The sequence below is a fragment of the Clupea harengus genome, chromosome 18, assembly GCF_900700415.2.
Source record: "Clupea harengus chromosome 18, Ch_v2.0.2, whole genome shotgun sequence".
NCBI classification, from domain to species: domain Eukaryota; kingdom Metazoa; phylum Chordata; class Actinopteri; order Clupeiformes; family Clupeidae; genus Clupea; species Clupea harengus.
Genome location: NC_045169.1, coordinates 5,421,374 through 5,442,086, shown reverse-complemented (window position 1 = coordinate 5,442,086; position 20,713 = coordinate 5,421,374). Strand labels below are relative to the sequence as shown.

General features: G+C 44.5%; 1 protein-coding gene across 2 annotated transcripts; it reads right to left on the bottom strand.

Annotated features, from left to right (window-relative positions):
• Positions 1-77: 77 nt before the first annotated feature.
• On the bottom strand, positions 78-17,464 carry slc7a8a (solute carrier family 7 member 8a). Of its 2 annotated transcripts, XM_031584570.2 has the most exons (12): positions 17,144-17,464; positions 16,453-16,647; positions 12,335-12,539; positions 11,022-11,173; positions 7,231-7,356; positions 6,225-6,378; positions 5,526-5,649; positions 5,047-5,150; positions 4,430-4,526; positions 3,822-3,971; positions 3,043-3,220; positions 78-2,901 (listed from the first exon to the last, which is right to left on the bottom strand). In XM_031584570.2, the coding sequence occupies exons 2-12, from the start codon at positions 16,589-16,591 to the stop codon at positions 2,756-2,758; spliced, it is 1,575 nt and encodes a 524-aa protein (XP_031440430.1). In that variant the 5' UTR covers positions 16,592-16,647; positions 17,144-17,464; the 3' UTR covers positions 78-2,755. The 2 variants fall into 2 exon arrangements, with proteins under 2 accessions (XP_031440430.1, XP_012676093.1); XM_012820639.2 differs by lacking the exon at positions 17,144-17,464 and having other exon boundaries at positions 16,453-16,862.
• Between the last annotated feature and the right edge of the window lie 3,249 nt (positions 17,465-20,713).

Genomic DNA, 20,713 nt, shown 5'->3' with positions numbered 1-20,713 from the left:
TATTTCCAAAAGGGGGAGCTCTTTTACCTCAAACTCCTTGCACACTACAAGGTAATCGCACACCACAGACACTTCCATACGTTTCCATTTTCAGATTTATTGATCTATATACAGGACATTTAGGTGAAAGCAATGATCTCAGATACATTTTCTATCCAAATAAAGAGAACATGACTGGGAACAACATTCATGATTTCACACACCTCTTACATCATTCTGCGGTGAGTCACAATCATTTTGTGAAGGGGTGGGTGTGTGTGTGTGTGGGGGGAGGGGGGGGGAGGGGTCACCTACTTAACTTTATTTGAGTACTACATGGCTTTGAAAGTCAAACAAATTAGTGTCAGGCAATGTGTGTGTCCTTAGCACCCGTGTTGGCTATTAGAACCGTTGTCTGCAGCATTTGTTTGGTTTGTGAAGGCAAGTTATCGGTGTGCAGTCAGGCTCCCTTATAGTCAGCACTATGAGTGCCCTGTGGCTCACCTTGTCCACCCAACTTAAGGTGATTATCTAGCATGAAAAGTTTCACAGTGACACAGTACATTTAGACAGGTGTACATAAGATGCAGAGGGGGGAACAAATGTTAAACTCCCAAGAACAGTGGGTACTCTGTGGATGCAAGATGAATATAATGCAAATGAAAATAATCAGATCGGGATGGATAAAATCAGATCTTAAAGAGTACTATGTCAAGAGTAAATCCTCTGTCACAATTATCTATATTGCTAATCATTGGCAAAGTGTGGCTAAACACTTGGCCTTTCTCAGATGTGATCCATTTTTGCATAGCATGTGAGGGCATAAGCACAAGAAACAATTCATTTCAATCCAACAAAACCCTGTGACCCTGATAATCACACACCTTTGCACAGACAATATCAACCAGTACAAGACACCTTTGACCTGTGGCTGAGTCAGTTGATTTTGAAGTCTTACACCCAGTAGTCATAGCTTTGATGCCTTGACGAAGATATTCTAAATCTTGGTGACATTGGTGTAACTGGATTAAGAGGAGTCCTTAATAGAGGATAGCTTTAAAAATAATGTATTTGATTTAGTTTGGATATGCCCACTTAATGATTGAAGTGGGACCTAACTCTTTGGAGGTGTGGTTTCAGACAGTGTTTCACAACAGTAGGTCCACTACAGGCAAAGCGATGAGGGCCTGCCTGACGACAGAGGGCAGCGGACTGGCAGTGTCGAACTACTGAGTAGCTTCATGTAAGTGTGTAGCTGTCTCTGAGTCTGGTCAGGCTGTCAAACTAGTGAGTTTCTCTTTAGCATTAGCATTAGCATTGTACAACCACATACAGTATAACTACATCCATCATCAACTACCCAGTATGCTTATACGATTGTTTTAATATGTACCTTTATACTTGTTATTCTATCAGCTTGTAGTCTAGTACAAATTAAAAAAGAAATGTATATGATTTACTGTATATACTCTTTATATACTGTATATAATAAATGTATTGCTTTGCATAGAAATTATACTTATTGACACTGATTCCATCCCATGAGAAATCTACCCAATCGTTTTGACATGTGTGCCATATTGCACATTTAGTAGTTCTCTCTCGCCCTGTCTGTGTGTCTGTGTCTGTGTCTGTGTCTGTGTCTGTGTCTGTGTCTGTGTCTGTGTCTGTGTCTGTGTCTGTGTGTACAGGTGTCTATTCACAATATTGGTTGCTACTGAGTTTACTTTGGCAGGAGTTCCTATTTTGACAGTGTAACCTTGTTTCTTAGGATTTGGTTCTTCCCCTGCTGGCTAGTGTGTAATTCATTGCTCCCCTCACCTGGATTAAATTTCACAACCGAACCATTTAATACTCTAAAATTGTATCTCTTCAAAAATCGTCTTTCAATAGCAATAACAACAATAAAACTAATACCTAAGTACAGATTAGATCATAATTAAGGCAATTAAAAGAGCTGGAACTGCTTTTGCACAGAGATAGGGTAGGTACCAAACCTTACCCCACACAGTTATAAACATTTGCCCCTGAAGCATTACAATTAGAGCCCAGAGTTGACCATAGATAAAAAAAAAAAGAAACAATGACTGAAAATGATAATAAAATAATATTAACAGCAATAAAGCTATAATGATAAAACAATTATCACAATTATAAAAAAATATTTTGGAATCAAGGTTGTCAACATTGAATAATACCTATACTGTTCTTGATGTGTTGGTGACATGACATTGATCACAAAAGCATAATACTAGAGCTGAAGGATCTTTGGGAGAGCAGTATTATAAAAAAAAAGAAGGAAGAAAACAACAAAAATAACAAAACAAATGAAAGTGAAGTCGATCAGGCAGTTGAAATGTAGTGGGGATGCGTCTACACTGGAGTGTGCTGGGAGTGTGTGAAACACAGGATGAGAGTGGAAGCGATGGAGAGGCGAGGAAGGTGAGAAGAAAGTGTCGTGTGTGTGTGTGTGTGTGTGTCTTGTGTGTGTGTGTGTCTTGTGTGTGAGGAGCTGACTGTCACATTCAGGGGTCACAAGAGGATGCTGGGGAGAGTGAACCACTTAGAGGTAGTGTATTCAATGAAAAGATCCAGCCCCTCCCCGCCCCCCCCCCCCCCCCCCACCCTAAAAACCTCGACTCTCAGTCCTCCAACAGGACCCTCCTCATCTGTGTATCGATCATGGGTATCGATTCAGTTGAAAAATACTAAGTATACTATTGGCGGTGCAGTGCCTCGTTTGTGTGAATGAGTGAATGAGTGGATGAGTGAGGGTTTAGCAGTCGGATTTCTGCATCTCTTCATCCTCTCCGGACAGAGGGGACTTCTCCTCCTTCAGTTCGACTCCTGCATCGTCGTCTTTGTGGTCCTCCGCGGGGTAGACCACCATGCAGAACTTCTGTCCGACGTACGTCATCTTAGCTGTGGGATTTCACGACAGAAAACAGACGTAAGTACTAGAAGGTGATGAATAATCCGTGACATAAAATGCTGCGTTTTTGGGTGAAATTGGTGAAAATGCAACAGTGACAGAAGCGAGAGGACACAAGATGGCTGGCGTACCAACTAAGGTGTTGAAGCACTCGGGCTTGTTCTCCCAGTATACGCCCAGGAAGTAGACAGGGACACCGGTGAGCATGATGGCCATGCCGAGGCCACACACCACAGGTTCAGAGTAAAGGCTGAAGATGAGGAGGAAGGCCCAGAAAAGCAGGTAGATCACTGGCCATATCAGACTGATCTGTGGGCGTGACAACAAACAAGAGCAAGTAATGAGCACAGGTCATCACCAGCTGAGCCTTTTAAAACCTAACAAACTTAAGTATATGCTTTAAAACCTAACAAACTTAAGTATATGCTTTAAAACCTAACACACTTAAGTATATGCTTTAAAACCTAACAAACTTAAGTATATGCTTTAAAACCTAACACACTTAAATATATGCTTTAAAACCTAACCAACCTAAGTATATGCTTTAAAACCTAACACCGTTAAGTATATGCTTTAAAACCTAACAAACGTAAGTATATGCTTTAAAACCAAACACACTTAAGTATATGCTTTAAAACCTAACAAACTTAAGTATATGCTTTAAAACCTAACACACTTAAGTATATGCTTTAAAACCTAACAAACTTAAGTATATGCTTTAAAACCCAACACACTTAAATATATGCTTTAAAACCTAACCAAACTTAAGTATATGCTTTAAAACCTAACACACTTAATGCTTGCTATGTTTGCTGTATTCTGTACACGTCTTCAGCGCAAGCGTACTTTGCTGTGCAATAAAGTATTCCAAAAAATACTATACATCAAAATGTTTATGCTCAAAGCTCACCTTGATTGGCCGATGCATGTCTGGCTGTTTGAAGCGCAGGACGATCTGCCCGGCAACAGTGACCCCGTAGAAGAGGTAGTTGATGAAGCCCACGTAGTTGATGAGAGTGTACATGTCACTGGTGCACAGCATGAGCAGGGTGGACAGGCACTGTGTGTGAGGAACCATAGCAGTCAGATGGGTCTGTCCCAACCCACTATGGAAATGTACGTATAGAGATCAACCAGCACTGGGGCGTACAGCATGGACTAATCTTGTGGCACAGAACCCTGTGGTTTAGCAGCCAACAGGTACACTAATATGTTCCATTTCCAAATCTAATAGTTAAGTCAGAACAGTAGGCTAAATCACTGGCTAAACAAGACAGATTTTGAAACTCAGGTTTACCACCTACGCTGAACAGTAGGCTAAATCACAAGCTAAACAAGACCATTTTGAAACTCAGGTTTACCACCTACGCTGAACAGTAGGCTAAATCACAAGCTAAACAAGACCATTTTGAAACTTAGGTCTACCACCTATGCTGACTTTTGTACTGACGTTCACACAGTTTAAAAACAGTGAAAAGTGAACTGTCTTGGCATGTGGGGCTGATGTGGTGTGCTTACAGTGAAGAGGAGAGCTGGGATGGGAGTGCAGCGCTTCATGTGGATCATGGCCAGCAGGCTGGGGAGGTGGCCCTCTCTCGCCCCGGCGAAGAACAACCTGCAACAGGCACCGGGAAGAGAAGCATGTGGTCACTGTGGAAGATGATGTCTCCCACACAATGGGAACAGACAGGACAGAGGCAGAGGCAAATCAAGCGACATCTATATAGATCCTATTCAATGATCAAATGGGTGATGGGTCCGTGTTAATGGGGAGACATTGGCGGGACAGTGGGATTAGAGACAGAAAAGAGACACTTGATTATTACAGCGGGATTAGAGGCAGAAAAGAGACACCAGAGATTATTACAGCGGGATTAGAGGCAGAAAAGAGACACTAGAGATTATTACAGCGGGATTAGAGGCAGAAAAGAGACACTAGATTATTACAGCGGGATTAGAGGCAGAAAAGAGACACTAGAGATTATTACAGCGGGATTAGAGGCAGAAAAGAGACACTAGAGATTATTACAGCGGTAGTGGCCATGCATAGGCACAAAGTGATCAGACAGAACTTCCAGACTGGAGGACAGTGGACAGACAGACAGATGAAGAGATGGCAAGGAGAGACGACTGACCGGGATGAGGTGAAGAGGGAGCCGTTTACTCCCCCGAAGGTGGACAGAGCCACAGAGATGGGCATGATCCATGACATCACTCCCAGCAGCTTCTCACCAAACGTCTGGGAGCGAGAGACAGAGGGGTGGTGTGAAAACACACTCTCACGCTCACACCGGAATACACGCACATACACACGCGTGCCTTCTTGTAGACACAGACTCATGAATGATACACGTATCCAATGGCAATGGTTTACCACAATGGTTTGAAGGAAATGCTCGTCAAGGAAAATTCTGTATTAAATTCATTTTAAAATAAATGTGGCATCTCTACCTGATTGATCAAGGTATGTGGTTCAAATGATGAATTGATACCGAGGCAGAGATGGTACAGAATGTTCCATTAATGGATACATCATATGTAATATCAGATGAAGTACGTATCTAATGACCAGATCAACTATTAAGTAACAAGACCTGTAAAACAGGTAACTCACCACAGCGACGGCGTTGGACGCCAGCAGCTCCTGTGGACTCATGGCGGTGACGTAGGCGATGTTGGCAAAGACGTAAACAAATGTCACCAAGGGAATGGAGATGAAGATGGCACGAGGTAGGTTCCTGTTTGAAATGGAGAACAAAAAGCACTTAGACATAACTTCTGTTAAAATAGCTTGGGCAAATGTGCTCTTGTAGCTTGACATAAAACAGCAGATGGAGACAAACAATACATTGTATTCAGTGGGAGAACTGTAGCTGTTTATGTGTACACTTCTCTGGACTGAAAGAAACTCACTGAGCAAATCACTGCTGTTATCACAATGCCATGTTCTATGTGGCTACACGATCAGATGCTACTCTTTCTGGCTTTGTTTATCAAAGTGTGTTGTTTACTTCAGGAAGTGTTCTGGCCTTGTGTGCCCTTTTTCTGCATTCCTGAATGTGAGTTAAGCCATAACCAGGCCTAAATTGTGTTTTGGCTGCTGATCCTTCAGTGTTGTTTGTTTGTTTGCGGCTAAACACTTGTGTTCTTGGTGCCTCTCCCAAGGGACCAGACCATGTCTGTCCCTGGGTTCTGTTCATGCTCTTCCGGATGGATAAGTATATCTATACTCTATATATGCTCTATCTAAGTATATAGACTCTCGTTGTGGAATTGTTACACACTGTATAGTGGATGGGAGATGGTAACTTACACATAGGGGTCAACCAGCTCCTCGGTCACGTAGTTGAGGAAGTTCCAGCCCCCATAGGCAAAGCTGCCTTGTAAGAACGCGAGAGCAATCAAGCCCACATCATACTCCTGGAAAGGCTCAAAGGCATGGGCCGGCTCCAGCCAATAATACTCTCCTACACAGACAAGGAAACACAGACAGTAGGAGCGGTCATAATCATAATGAGAGATCCTTTGTTCATTACATATGGTCTGTAAAGTGGCCTTTGAGGTGACAAAGTGGCCTTTGGGGGCGACAGTGGTACAGTAGGTAGAGAAGTCGTTTAGTAAACAGAAGGTTGCTAGTTCGATTCCCTGTCGAAGCGTCCTTGAGCAAGACACTGAACCCCTAATTGCTCCTGATGTGCAGTGTGCCATCAGTGTAAAATGTGTATACATTGTAAGTCGCACAAATGTAAGTCGCTTTGGATAAAAGCGTCTGCTAAATGACTAAATGTAAATGTAAATGAGGTACTTTTGTCTGCCATGTAGTCTGTCTGTCCAAATATGCTGTCATATCTCTCTCTCTTACCCTCTCATATTCTCTCTCTCTCTCTCTCTCTTTCTTTCCTTCTCATTTTCTCTCCCTCTCTCCAACCCCGAGCACCATATCTCTCCTCTGCATTCCAGTGAGCACTCTCTAATGACCCTACACATGACTGAGTGGGTCACCTGGTGGGGTTTAGCATGAGCGCCACACCAGCGTGCGGTCTCTGTGCATCCCGCTAATGACCACAGCTGTCGCTGAGGCGCATTATCGGAGCCTCGCGAAACAACGGGTCCTCATTGGCCTTATTATTTCTGACCCGCTGTGACATGCCGCTGGGCAAACCCGAATTCTCATTGTTGGCTTTTTTTTTTTCCCCTCTGGGCTAGTCGCTTTGAACCCAGTGACTTTTGCTCTGAGCAAACAGCGAGAACTCTTCCAGACTCAAAGTGCTGCCATACTGTATCTCACACGGGTGCAGAGACGGACCGGTGGCACCTACCCTTGCAGATCTGCACAATGCCCATGATGATGATGAGCAACAAGGCCAGGAGCTTCCCTGCGGTGAAAACGTCCTGGACGCGCGTAGCCCAGCGCACACTGGAACAGTTTATCCATGTCAGCAGCACTGGAGAGAGAGAGAGAGAGAGAGAGAGAGAGAGGGTCACATCCTGAGACAATATGCACAATGGCTGTAAATGGGCACCATAAGGAATGATCATGTGCTTTGAATAGCTAGCAACATAGATGAGTGACTGAACTCCATGAGTGGTCCACTACTGGAGTAGTACTACTAGAGAAAAAGATACTATTCACTGAAAAACAAGACAATGATACAGTGACCTCAAATAAACTCACAGTTTGATATTGGCCAGAGGTGACTGAGTGAGCTATGTAATATATAAAAAACGGAAATATCAAGTGCAGATAAAACACAATGTCAGTGAGATAACACCGTAACAGAAACTTGAACAGTATGCAATATATATATATATATATATATATATATATATATATATATATATATATACACAGTATATATATATATAGGATGTGTGTTTGTGAGGGTTTTACTTTTGCAAGTGTCTCAGCAGTAACATGAAGGGTGTGTCTGATTAGACACGGGTCAACATTTACTTCCAACTGTACTGTCTGTTGGAACTTTGACCCCTCTGTTGTAACCGTCATGTCTTTTCATGGCCCCTCTCCTTTTCCCTTGAGCTGCAATCATGTCTTTCTATTATATTCTTACAGCAATGCTAAAACAGACTTCAGAATCAAACTATTAGACCAAAATACCTTTTTCATAATGACATTTTAGTCTGTGAGAAATGAACATGATAACTGATTTTGTGATGCATTTGGCAATAACACACCCAGAGCTGTGGTGTTTTTCTCCTTCTAATGAGGGAACAAGGGAACAATCTCTTCTGCCAAAAAAAAAAAGACCTCAAGCGCATCATCAGCTGAACTGAACAGCTGTTGTGCAAGCATGTTGCTGTCAAGTGATCACTTGCTGAGCATGTGTTCTGTGTGAGAACTTGCAAGTATTTGAATCTGGCTCGTGTCTAACAACACCACAGTTGCTGATATAACAGTGGCTGTCTGGGGCTATTTTGTTGCTTGTAAGCAAAGCTCAGGGTCTAGAGGATATGGACATTGAGTCATGTGAGCTGACGACTTCATCCTTTCGAGCCTCAACATACTCCGTTGCTTAACTATAGTGCTGACAAAGCTAGTGACATTCCTGAATAAGATGCACACATAGCTGGGTCGTATTGAGTCATCATAGATCATCAGCAGATTTTGTTAGCCACTCAATTCAATTTGATATGCCTAGCACATTGCTGTTAGGCTACTTCAACTCAAGGTATCAATGCCTACAGCAACCGCAAACAATGAAAACAAACCAATTTTAGAGAAAGAAGGAACCCCTTCTAAAAAACAAAATTGATTGCGCCTTGGCTTCCTTGCTGAAATAAACAGGTTGAGAAGAGTTTTCTCTCTGAAGTAGTCAGTTCACTTGTTCAGGGGATGGCACAAGCCTGTACTTGACACCCAATTATAGGACAAAAAAACAACATAGACTCAGGTAGTGAAACTAGCCAGAAGCCTTGCTGTTGGCTATACATGTGCCCCAGATTGAACTAATCCAGCCCTCTGCATGCAGCAAATAGGGTTGTTGTTGGGTGAGTGGGTGGGTGGGGGGGCTGTTCCCTCCTTTCCTTCCATGAATTGTTACTTGTAGGCTCATTCGTATTTGTATTTAGAGTATAGATTTAGATGAGATGGGACACACACACATACGCAAAGTTATAATCAGTTACTCTCACTATCAGTTACTTCCATGAACTCCACTTTTACTATTACTATATGAGTGGTTTCTTGGGCTGTGAGAAAAGTGAAGTTCTGTGGTGCAGTAGTTTTTTTGCAAAAACTCTAATGCCGTATGAGAGGAAAATACATCATCCTCTGGCTCCCCCCCCCCCCCCCCCCGGTCTCGAGGTAACAACCATGTGGGGACCACCCCATAAAAAACAGACGAGAAAGAAAAGAATGGGAGGGCTGGAGTGTAGATGGCATAATATTTAGTCTTAACCTTTCACCCACTTTTATCGGATTAGCCAAAACACTGAAACCGAACAAAAACATGACAAACCTACCAAAAAAAAAACATCACCGCTCTGCTTTTTTCCCCACAATCTGCCTGACAACATCTATCCAATAGCCTAACACAACTCTTTCTCTCAGCAAAGACCAATCAGAACGCAGTGTTCAGAGGCTGTGTTACTTCCTTGATACCAGAATGTTTGAAAACAATACAGAGCGTTGCCTAAGCTTGCTAAAATCTAGTGCAGACCTCACACACCTAACTGCATTGCTCAGGTAGTTTTAGCCCATGGCGTAAACATCATGACAGACAGTTAGGGTTAAGATAATGCTATCTGACAAAACAAAGAGAAGGTTTTGCAAACCAGTTTAGAGGATCAAACAGAACTGGTCCAGACCAGTCAAAAACTACTTACCGCCCTAGACAGGATCCATAAGAGAGATTATTGACAGGCCATCTGAGTGCAGAAGCACACAATTTGGAAAGAGTTAGCCTGACGTTGTCATACTCATAATTCTAGTCAGAATATGAGTCTGATACTGCTCCAATGGGCTGTAAAAAACATATTTTTGATTGACAAATGCTTTGATCGCATTTCTCTGTTCCTCTTTCAAAATAAAGGGCTGTTGATGTCTTCTAAAACAGACTCAATGGCAGAATCCACACATCTCAGCTCTCCAGCGGCAGCCATGTTTGTTGAAAACGAATTCAACCCAAGCGCTCTTTGGTGACGTGGTTGATTACGTTACTGTTGATCATCTGTCCATCATCGTATAAAGCCTGCCCTGACAATTTGTCAAACAGCTTTTTGTTCGGGCATAGTTTCTCCCCGACGGAGCAATGCCAGACCGAACTTCCCGACCTCAAATGTTGTGGGCGGGGCTAAGTTCGGCGGGCACCCAGGCTAGGAAAGAGTATTGGTTGTGTAATTTCAACCGTTCTCAAAAAGGGTGATGGATGTTGCGCTAAAGTCGAGGGTCTTCGCACCCACCTCCCACCCCTGTCTCTCTGTCTCGGTGCCTCCGTCTGTACACATCTTGTAAAATGTAGGACGTGCATGCGAAGGTTGTAGGGAGGCCAAGCCCCGGCCCTTTTTCGACGCCGCATAAAGACATTCGCCCATTCGTCTTCACATTTGGCTTCTTCCTCTATCTCTCCTTCTCCTTCTCCTTCTCCTTCTCCTCTCTAAGCATCTTCTCACAACCTCTCCATTCTGCCCACTCCTCGTTGTGTCATCTCTTGATCATTCACGTGTGCCAATCCATCTCCCTCCGCGCTGCGGTTTTTTGTCGCCCCTATGCTACCGCACCCCCCTTTTCTCACTCTGTTGCAACTCTATCGGAGTCACACCGTCCCTGGCTGACAACATATAACACACAGCCTTTGGCACTACAGCGAGCTACTATTCGAAACAATGTTTGGCATGTGCAGGGCGACAGCTGATTGACCTTCACATAGGTGTCCCTTTAGACTCGTGCAAAGGGGCACTCAACTCAGGCTTGCCCCCCCCCCCCCACACACACACACACACTTTTTTCCCACAGATACTCTCTTACGATACACTCGTTCTTTCCCAGACCTTCCATTCCCTAATCTCTCCCACCCCTTCCTTGTTTTTAAACACTGATACGTTGTGTGTGTGTGTGTGTGTGTGTCCCTCCCTCCACTCCACAGTTACTCACACAGGCAGACTCCAGCCAGCAGACGCAGGCCGTTCTCCGGGGGGAAGCAGGTGGGGAAGAGGGGCTGCAGCACGTAGTTGGAGAAGGTGAGGGCGATGACGGCCTGGTTGGTGGGGTAGATCACCAGTACGGCGATCCACAGCCTTAGGAATCTGAGCAAAGCACAGAGGTCTGATTAGCGTGATGCTAGCGACACACAGCACAAGCACACACCCATTCAAACACACATGCACATAGAAACACACACACACACACCCACACACACACCTATTCAAACACACATACACATAGAAACACACATTTCACAATGTGGCATCTGTATTCAAACATTGGGATAAATATATTATTAAGGGGGGGGGGGAAACAAATAGGTTGGTGTTTTGTTACACTTTTAGCAGAGTCCTAATGCTTTACTCTACACCTGATCACGGCACTAATGAACCTAGGAATCCAATGATCCTCTGGTATGGCCTCATGACACAAATACCCCCATAGCTAAAGGTCACCGAGTTCTCTCTTTTCGCTGAGGGTTACTGGAGTTCATGATCATATTAGTGTGTATTTGCTGGGGGCGAAAGCAGCAGGACTACTGCATGCTTTTGGTCCTCTGACTCTCCGTGAGCTGGCCCGGCCCGGGCACTCTCCTCACGCCTCACCACTTCCACTACTTCATATTAGCTTTCCTGTCTCTCAAAAGGAATACCTCGTGGCCACCCCAAGTAGGCCTCCAACCTTTGATTAAAAAAGGGAATTCCACAAAAAACATTCCATTTTAGGTTGCACCTAAAAAATGCAAACATGTAAGCCAGCATGTCTTCCCGAGGTCAAAAAAAAGCACACACTCTCTCGCTCCCTTTTTGCTGCTTTGTAAAACTAGCGCTGAGAAACTGCTGCAGGTTATGTCTATTTTATGAACCAGTCACAGCATGTCTATTTCACCTTGGCTACTTTCCCACTCCCAGGACGACCTCTTTCTCAGTGTGTTCTGTCTAGAGTAAAAGACAACCCAAGGCTCTGCGGTCATTCTTTGCCAGAGTTTGTTATGTGACCACACACGGTCAGGGTTGTTGCGTGGTCTCTGCTGACCAGCACCAGAACACTCAGGCACTCGAAAAGAAGACGAGAAAAAGAGGCCCCCTTTCCTGAAAACAAGATAACAGGAAGTGGTAGTCTGCACGTGCCACCACACTACTGTAGCTCGTCTTTTGTATAGACCTTGGCTGACCTATATTCTCAACGTTAAAACAAACAGCTTGTTTTCACATAAATTCTGCTTGCTTTCTCTCAAGTCTCATATCAACTCAGCAACTTACCCGGCCAGTCCACCGAAGATGTCCTTGACATAGGCGTAGTCACCTCCAGACTTGGGGATGGTGACGCCCAGCTCAGCATAGCAGAGTGCACCGATGGCAGTGATGATGCCGGTGACGATCCAGACGATCAGAGCCAAGCCCACTGAGCTGGCGTTCTCCAGAACCCCCTTAGGGCTCACAAAGATCCCGGATCCGATAATGTTACCTAGAGGTGGGCAACAGATGAGGGGACTATTAGCTGCAAGCATCATTTACAGTAGCTCACAGCACACAAGGCAGGACGAGGAGAACCTTTCAAAGTTAAGTGACAGGAACAACATTGCAAACCTGATGTCAAAATGATGATTTCATGATTTCATTAACTTCATGGTCAGTGAATGGTCTGCAGCCAAGGAGTCGTTACTTTAACAGCACTCGAACAAACATAATGGCGTGGCAGATTCACTACCACAGGAAAAACATTCTAATACCCCTTAATTACTCAGAACTAGAAGATACTCTGAATGTGAATAACTGCTTGGGGAAGGGACAAAGGACAGGGAGGGAACCAGAGAACACAGTCGTGAAGAGGAGATAGAATTTGCTGAGTCAGTCTTGTCTGACCAAAATGTCTGACCACTGTGAAAAGGGAAGGGGTGACTGGGTGCATCAACTACAGTGGAACGCGAAGGGGGTCAGGGGGCTGGATTATAAATCTTAATAATGCATTGATGCCCTATATAAGCATCCCAACCCCTGTGCGTTCAGATCTAAAACATACAGACAGAGAGAGAGAGAGAGCAGTCTGTTCCACATGAAGAGATCCATGTACATCTCTGTGCTGATTCAGTTGACAGCTTCCCCGAGTGGTGCCCATGTCAGCCATCACACTAAGCCTGGATCAAAGGTGAGGAGCCTCACCACTGGATTTGGCTCTGTGTATTCTGGAGCATTGTACTTGACCCTACCCTGCCACCACCCCCGCAATCTCCCCTCACTCAGCCCTTAGCGATGAAACGAACAACTGGGGCAAAGGTTGGATGTTTGAGGCCGACTGGGCAGATTCCAGTGCAAGACTGCGGAGGCCTCAGTCACTGTACAGAGTTCAAAGGTGGCCCTTCCTGCATGCTGAGCGACCATGTGAAATATCTGGATCGTGAAGGACCCCTTGGAGAAGGTAAATCTTTAGGGGCAGTCCCTGCAGACAGGGGGGCCACCTCCAACTAGCTGTCAGTCACAGACAACCACCACTGGAGGTGACCATGTGTTTGCTCAACATGTGTTCTCCCTTTGCTACAGTTGACTTGCATGTGTTTTTACCGTCTCTTATACTGCTGGGATACATTACACTGGACACAGTTTGCATAACCAGGGACTGGCAACTCTTTGTAATATTCATGCATTTGTTCATTTACAGTGTTTTGGAGTGTCCTTTTTGTGTGTTTTATCTAGACAAATCCATACTAAACCTCCCCCTTAAAACCTCGAGTCACTTGTCTTAAAGCTTACCATATGCACCAGTGTGCTGTTGCATAACATTTTATGGTCACAGGAATAGTGTTTCATACTCCTTGGCTGGCTGACGCTCGAGGAGAGGGACTGGTGTGAGCTGGTTTGGTCTTGAGCTTGAGAATACGACTAGCCAAAGTAATGTACAGGACTTACTGGATCAGGCAAGATGGCCACAGCCTAAGATCAGCGGAGCAGTTTGGCCCAGTTATCTTTCCTGGGGCCTTATGGGCCACTCTCTACCGGGTCAAAACAGGGTCTGGTGTGCTGACTCGTGTGAAACACAATGCCCATACTTGTTGGTTTCCTGTCCTCTTTTTGAAGCCAACTTCCTTTTAGGCATGAAACTACCAACGAGGGAAACGCTTCTTTCTGACACTTTCACTATAAATCAAGATTTTTCTAACTCCAGTGGAAAAGAGCCCCCCACTTAATCCCCCAACGACCCAGTATTGATCTTGCTTTATCGACCCCCTTCTCTAAGAGCCCTGTGAATTAAAGCCTGTGTGAATCAGATCACGTGAGGTCGACTACAACATACATCTGCCTCTGTGGGGAGCTGGTTCCGACAGTGGGATCCATCATGCCAACGAAAGAGATTCCTATCATTATGCTGAGCTAACAACAACACTGATGAATTTCAATAACTTTAAGCATTAACTAATTGCATTTGCAAAGGTCTGTAATATGGCCAATGAAGAGTGGAACTCCAACAGAGGATTTACACGCTGCATGCTATTCTTGGGCTCAATCAATGCCACATGCTGTGGTTACAAACCTGGCCACATAAAAGGCTCACGGGGAAACTCCTGGTAGTCTACGAGCTAAAACCTGGTTTCCAAGGCTGCAACTATCAAGATTTGCCAATTCTGCGGAATCAAGCAGGGCTTGGAAGTAAAAGCCCAGCAGAAATCCATGGCGTCTAGCTATGATAATGCAGCTCAGCTCAAAGTCCTAAGGTGCTGTTGCACAGGCCTGCATGTGACAGGGGGGAAGTGGAGTGGCATGCAGGTAGTCATTTCCTCAAAGACCCGCTGAGCTGTGGCACATTACTACGTGAGCTTGGCGCCGTGCTTCCATTCAGACCCAAATCCCACTACGGAGCGCTGCTGCTGTGACGCAGCCCGGACGAGCCTGCGCTTGGCCATCCTCCAGACACCCCACGGAGGCTGCACCATCAGCACTTCTGCAGACGGCCGAGTTTGAGGCTAATGGGCTCCGGTGGCCGAGGCAGGCGTCAGGAATGCCCGAGCCGGGAGTCTTCAAATCCCGTCAGTGTTAGCTCCTCCTGAGCCCTCATGACTGCATTGCTCTGATTAACACTGCCTCTCCTTTCCCTTTCATCCTGGTCCAGAATGCACCTTCACGTAAGCTATGGGCGGCTACCCTACCACACCCCCACCCCCCCCCACCACCCTCCCAAACTCCATCCTTTTTTTAAAAAAAGTTCCCAAAAGCCTGCTTATGACCCCACCTCACACACTCCTGCCACCTATGAGATGTTAAACCCCACGTGGCCAAGCCGTACAGGCAAGACTGCAGCCACCGAACGGAGCCAACGGAGGGCATTATCTGGGCAAAGGTCTTCTTCCAGCCAACCATGGACTGCTGGAGATTTATGTGTCAAGGCTGATAGGGAAGAAGATTGTGTTTGACTGCTCTTTCTTGGCTTCTGAGAAAGCCCACCGGAGCGCACTCAGAACAAAGGCTTGTCGTGATGATGGGCCGTGGCAGTCATCTGATAAGACCATTCACGTGAGGCAGGTTTACTGCTGTTGAATGAGTGACCTGATCAAGGCCGCTTATCACTCAGGTGACTTGCATGAAGGCTAGGAGTCTATATAGCTGAGCAGCACCATTTAAGTCAATTAACATGCCAATTCAAAGGAAATGGTCTTCATTAATGAGTCACTATTACAAGGGAATGTGAATATGATGTAGTGCGCTTTCTGATGCTGCCTATAGGGTTAGGGAGAGTGATGCATTAAGACATCACCGGCTGCCACAGAGATGACACCTGCAGTCCTTGTGGATGCCTCCCCATGTTAATCTGTCTTGGTTTCCATGGTAACTCTCTATATGACATCACCTTCAAGGTCAGAGAATCTCCTCTCATCAGACTGGAAGCAGCAGGAAATATAGCCTTGATTAAAGACATCTAAGGATAATCTGAGTCTAGTCTAGCACAGCCACTGCCACACATTTACTAATTGTGCCTTTTAATCATGATAACTACACCTGGTGAAACATGCCTTCTCTGACACCTAGGCTAGGTTGTGTTGACATTAACCTACTGAGACATTGGATCCTAGAAATCAGAAAATAGATTATGGGTGAGGGCTGAACTTGACCTTGCCCTAACCCAGGCAGCCCTTACTCGTAGAGACTAAGCAAATGGGGTTTCCTCTCATGTTGTTTTATTATATATGGTTGTTCATATTGTAGATTGATGTACAAAGTATAACTACACCAAGAACCTTGTGAAATACAGTGCCAGAAAGGAGGAAAATAGTACAAAAGGTTAAGGGACACAAAACTTGCCCGTTGCCATGGGCTACTATCAGTTTTAGAGATAAAGAAAGGGCGATTGGCTGCAAGATGGTTGTATCACATCACGCTTTTAAACTTACCGACGATAATGCCACAGGCACTGACGAGCCCGATCTCTTTCTTCAGGGCCACTCCACCACCCGAGTCCTTCCCGCTTTCTGATGGAGCGTCTCCAGACGACACTGCTGTGCCCGCACGCTGCCTCGGCCCATCACTCATTGCGCTGATTGAGTTGTTGAATCCTTACGACGGCACTTGCTGGTTTATTGTAGTGTCTGTTGGCGTGTGCGTTTCAGTGTCAGGGCAGTGACTTGCCAGCAGCTTCGATCAGGTAGCACCGAGGATGTTTTGAGTAGCCTATATAAAATTCTATGCAATTGTCACTAACATAAAAACACGTCAGGACCCACGCTTATTTCGCTAAAAGGGATGATTTGGTCTTTGTAAGTAGGCTACTTCTGTTGCAAAGCAACAGCAAAGTCAGTTCAGCGAATGCTGAAATAAATGCTAAAATAAAAACCTATTTTATAATAACAGCATCACGATTGCACTCACACGTAATGCTGAGTTTAAGACTATGAGAGAACGGAGTGAACGGAAAAATATGTAGCAGTCATTGCTGCTATATTGAACTAAACTAAACACCTTTACATGAATTAGAGAGACCAGCTCGACATTTCCCGTCCTAAAATACACTAAAGTTAACACCTCTTCTACTTTTTCTCTCAGTCTTCGGACATGTGCAATCAAGAGAAAAGACAAAATACATACAGTGTAGTTGCTTCCCGAAATGTTCTTAGATTGTCCTTATTTTAAATTGACATCAGTCTCCAAAGGCAAAAACAGTCAAAATTGGAATGCTCCTATTTGTTGTCAAGTGTTATTTTCCGTTTCAGAAATGCTGCTCTTCCGTGTCCCAGGTGAGGAGCCGAAAAGGCACGAGCATCCTCACCAAACAAACAAATTGACTTGGATAAACACCGGGTAAAATAGCATCCGTTGGACCGTACCGGTAGTCTCTTTGGCGTCCTGATTCGGATTCGATTGATATGTGGGGATGTATTTATCCGATATTCGTCCACCCCTCACATAAGTACAGTAACACCTCCCCTTTTTCCGCCCCCCGCCACCACGAACGCCAACCCACTCCACCACCACCAACCTCCACACAGCTGAAGACTTGTTTTTTGTCCGTGACCCTCCCCCAGTACAAAGACAGACTTGCTGTTGTCAACTATTAGTGCCCCATCCATACCCATTGAAAATGTGATCTGTGATTAACAATTAACACAATCAACAATCAAGATTGATTGATTAATCTCTCTCTGATTGGCTTTATTGGCATGACTGTAATGGTATAATGTTGCCCAAAGCAGAGAACAATAGTATAATGACATAATATATAAAAGTAGATGCCTCTCTCTTTCTCGCTTGCTTTCACGCACACACACACGCACACACACACACACACACACACACACACACACACACACACACCCACACACACACACATACTCAAGTTATCAGGCTCTTTCAACCACTCAAAACAAAACATGGAATGAAAGGGGGCCTTTTAACTTAATATAAAACATCATCTGTCAACCTGCTATGTGAATGTCAACAAGCACTTATCACTTTTCTAATTGAAATAAGCAGTGTCTAGTACTCAGCGTCCGGCCAACTGTGTTGTATATGGTCTTGTACAGTAGGTGCTGCTGTGACCTTGTGTCATTTGTGCAGTCTGTTCACTCAGTATGAATGCTAATGCTTATGGCTGGAGATCCTGGGTCGGATGGGGGAGGGCCACCACTCTTTGTGGGTTTATGTGGCCCTTTTCTTAATTACTAGGGGGGCCTTAGTGCACACAAAAAAATCCATGCAAAAATAAGGTTATAAGGATGTGAAATGCAGTTTATATGGCTTATGCCTTACCGAGGCTCTGTCAGACTACAGTGCTGGTCTTGAGCCCATAGATCAAAGTGCGGGGCTCAGGGAGAGATATGATAGATGCTGATATGCAGAAGAGATTTCCTCATCTGTGAGAACAAAGACCATAATGGCAATTAGAGTTTTGAGTCAAAGTTTGATAAGGGGTGGGGCAGGAAGGTGCTTGTGTTCCAATATGGGCCCTTTGTCTGTATTGAGGTCTAAAACACCCCAAATGATATGACAGTATCGATATCGATAATTCTTCAGCAGTCAGTATGGGAAAGGGCCTGTGCCCATTTGAATGGTAATGTAAGCACTGTCCTGGGAGAGCTCTAGACTGCAGGACACCACTAGAGCATGTGGGCGAGAAGGGGATATCATCACATGACATGTCTGTTTGTGAACAGTTCTTTGAGTCAGCCACTTTGGTATCAAGTGCAGCGATAAAGAAATCAAACGGAGGTTATTCAGGCCAGGCAGATTGTATACGGATATACAGTTGGGGTCAAGACCGACAGAATAGGACACAATTGTCATTTTGTATTAGTTAGCTATTGCAGAACCAATGAATGCTTACAACAACATGTGTAGGCTACTATGTAACAACATAGAAATAGTTGTCCGCACATAACTAACAACATAGATTCAATATTTATTTTGTTACACTTAATGTTCACTGGCAACCTTTGAGTGGTGTACACAAGAGCAAAATTAGAAAACAATGTATTGTTAACAGATGATGGGCCTTAAAATATTACAGTCCCACAAGGAATGGAATTTAGATCACTACTGAAAACTAAAAACAGCTAATTATTTGTTTACAAGCAGGAAGATGATGTTCTGGTAATAAAGCCATGATATTACTTCATAACCATGTATTTCTGAATTTCAAGTGATGGGAATACTCTAATCTGGGACTACTTCCAAAATCCAACAGTTTTTTACCTGTTAAGTGGTACTGATAATGATATGTGATACTGTAAAAAGAATTGCTGGAAAAAAGCTATTTACACAGACCCCCCCGCCCCAACCCTTTTTCTCTCTCTGTCATATACACAATATTTCCAATAAAGGACTCTATTATTGACATACACGTGAGAAGGGCTAAGAGAGAGATAACAGAACCCCCCCCCAACACACACCACCTACACACACACACACACACCATAGTCATGCCTCATGTCGCTGGCCTATCCATGGGGCCTACTGGCAGTGAGTGAAAGCAGGTCATCAGGCCACGTAAAACAGCCAACTTAGTCGTACCTCAGCAATCACCCAGAGGCACCAGACACTGGGGAGGCTCCAGTCCTGACGCTCGTGCCCGTGTGAGAGAGCCCAGTGACGTAATCAGAGCTGCTTTTTCATGTCATCCTTTTCCCTGGAAAATTAATGTGTGTGTGTGTGTATGTGTGCTGAAGACAGAAACCTTGTGTTGCCATCAGCATTGAGACGAGTCGTTATGCGAAAATGGCCACTTAATGAAAGTGCATTGAGGTGTGGAGAGAGAGGGAAAGAGAGAGGGAGGGAGAGAGAGGTATGCATCTCATGCTGTTATTTCATTACAGAAGTTCTTATTATAATTATTAATTATATTATTATTATATTAACTAATTATTGGAACTCTAGTTTTAGCTGGACTTCCAATGATACTGACAGCGGTAGATGTAGATGTTTAACAATACTCGTCTACTCAACAGGAAAACGATGTCTGTGCTCCGATGAGTGTCTTGCTTCCCAGCGCTGTGTGTTTGATCTGTCCTCTCCACTGTTTGAATAAGGAGATAAGGGGAAAGTGTGCACGCTCACAGCCCAAAGAGGAATGGGAAGGAGAAAAGAGAGAGACTGTCTGGAAAAAGAGGATGAACACAGAGATGCACTATGCTGTGGGTGCATGCCATTCTCATTCAGTGATCCTTTTTCACCCCTTTTTCAAGAAGTTTGTGCCGCTTCAAAAGAGATGTATATTTGCCGAAAATATTGATTTAGTTTTTAGGCACTATAAAATGATATATGAATACATATCAATGGCCAGGGCAAACACCATAGCACATTACAGTAATCAAAGACCTGAGAAACCCTTGCTATGCCTTATGGGTTTGGTGGGTTTTCTCTGGTTTAGACTGAAATGTCAATATGGTTTTTATAGCACAAAAGCAGCATAAATTGACTAGCAATGGTTTCATTGAAACCTTTTCTTAAACCCAGGATCCAGCTTCTCAAATGCCTTGTTTTTTTCTCGTTCGCCTAAACATCTTTGAGAACAATGGATGGGAGCCGAGGGGAGTGACCTGGGGATGGGGAGAGGAGAGCCAGTGAGCAGCGATGGGAGGATAGAGTCGAGGTAAGGAGGGAGGGAAGGAGGGAGGGAAGGAGGGGGGCAGGGAGGGAGGGGGCCCCTTCATGGTCTGAGTG